This window comes from Penaeus monodon, chromosome 20, assembly GCF_015228065.2.
Source record: "Penaeus monodon isolate SGIC_2016 chromosome 20, NSTDA_Pmon_1, whole genome shotgun sequence".
Lineage (NCBI taxonomy): Eukaryota > Metazoa > Arthropoda > Malacostraca > Decapoda > Penaeidae > Penaeus > Penaeus monodon.
In genome coordinates this window covers 12034850-12035546 of record NC_051405.1, presented here as the reverse complement: position 1 = coordinate 12035546, position 697 = coordinate 12034850, and the positions used below count along the sequence as shown (strand labels likewise).

The 697-nt window shown below is 34.3% G+C and overlaps 1 protein-coding gene across 1 annotated transcript in view; it reads right to left on the bottom strand.

The window, feature by feature from the left end:
- LOC119585911 (DNA mismatch repair protein Msh6-like) overlaps positions 1-697 on the bottom strand; it is a 15655-nt gene that overhangs the window by 9506 nt on the left and 5452 nt on the right. Inside the window, exons 7-8 of the mRNA XM_037934633.1 lie at positions 460-624; positions 123-257 (exon numbers count right to left, since the gene is read on the bottom strand). Coding sequence (XP_037790561.1) covers positions 123-257; positions 460-624 — 300 coding nt within the window. The remainder of the gene's footprint in view (positions 1-122; positions 258-459; positions 625-697) is intronic.

Here is a 697-nt window from a genome sequence, read left to right as displayed (position 1 = left end):
TGGAAACAGATATTCATGCAAATGTCATCCCATACTCCAGTATTTTTTACAACTGAACTAAAAAAAAATTTTCTTATTCTTCTTGTCATTTCCCTCTTATATTTTTTACACATTTTCCTTACCTTCATCATAAGTAAGCCAAGCTCTTGGACTCCAATCATAGCATCCATATGAAACAGCTCATAAAATTTACCCATCTTGAAGAACAGTACTGTATCATAATGACGAGATTTGAGTTCCCACCACTGCCTCAGGCCCTGAAGTAGGAAAGACAGATTTATGACAGTATTCATTATATTTCAAACAAGAACATTTTTTTCTTAAAATAGGAAACTTTTGAACTGTATGAATCCATTCCACAGCTTCAATATCATAAATGTTTGTTTCTCACATATAGTTTTTTAAATACCGTGTACAAATAATAATGCATCTTGCAACACAAATAACAGGACTACTTACTGGAGTTTGTTGGTTCAGGAAATCTTCAGGGACATATAGAGTTCTTGGGTTATAGTCTGGGTGATCTGGCCGACGCCTTTCACGATCTCTTATACCTTCTGGTTTCAGCCATGGATAATTCATGTAATCATAATTTTCTGTAGTATCCTCTGCCTTAGCTGGAGTCTATGAAAAGAGATGATATTGTCGTAGACACATACACAGTTATTTTAAAATCAAGTGATACATCAGTTATGCT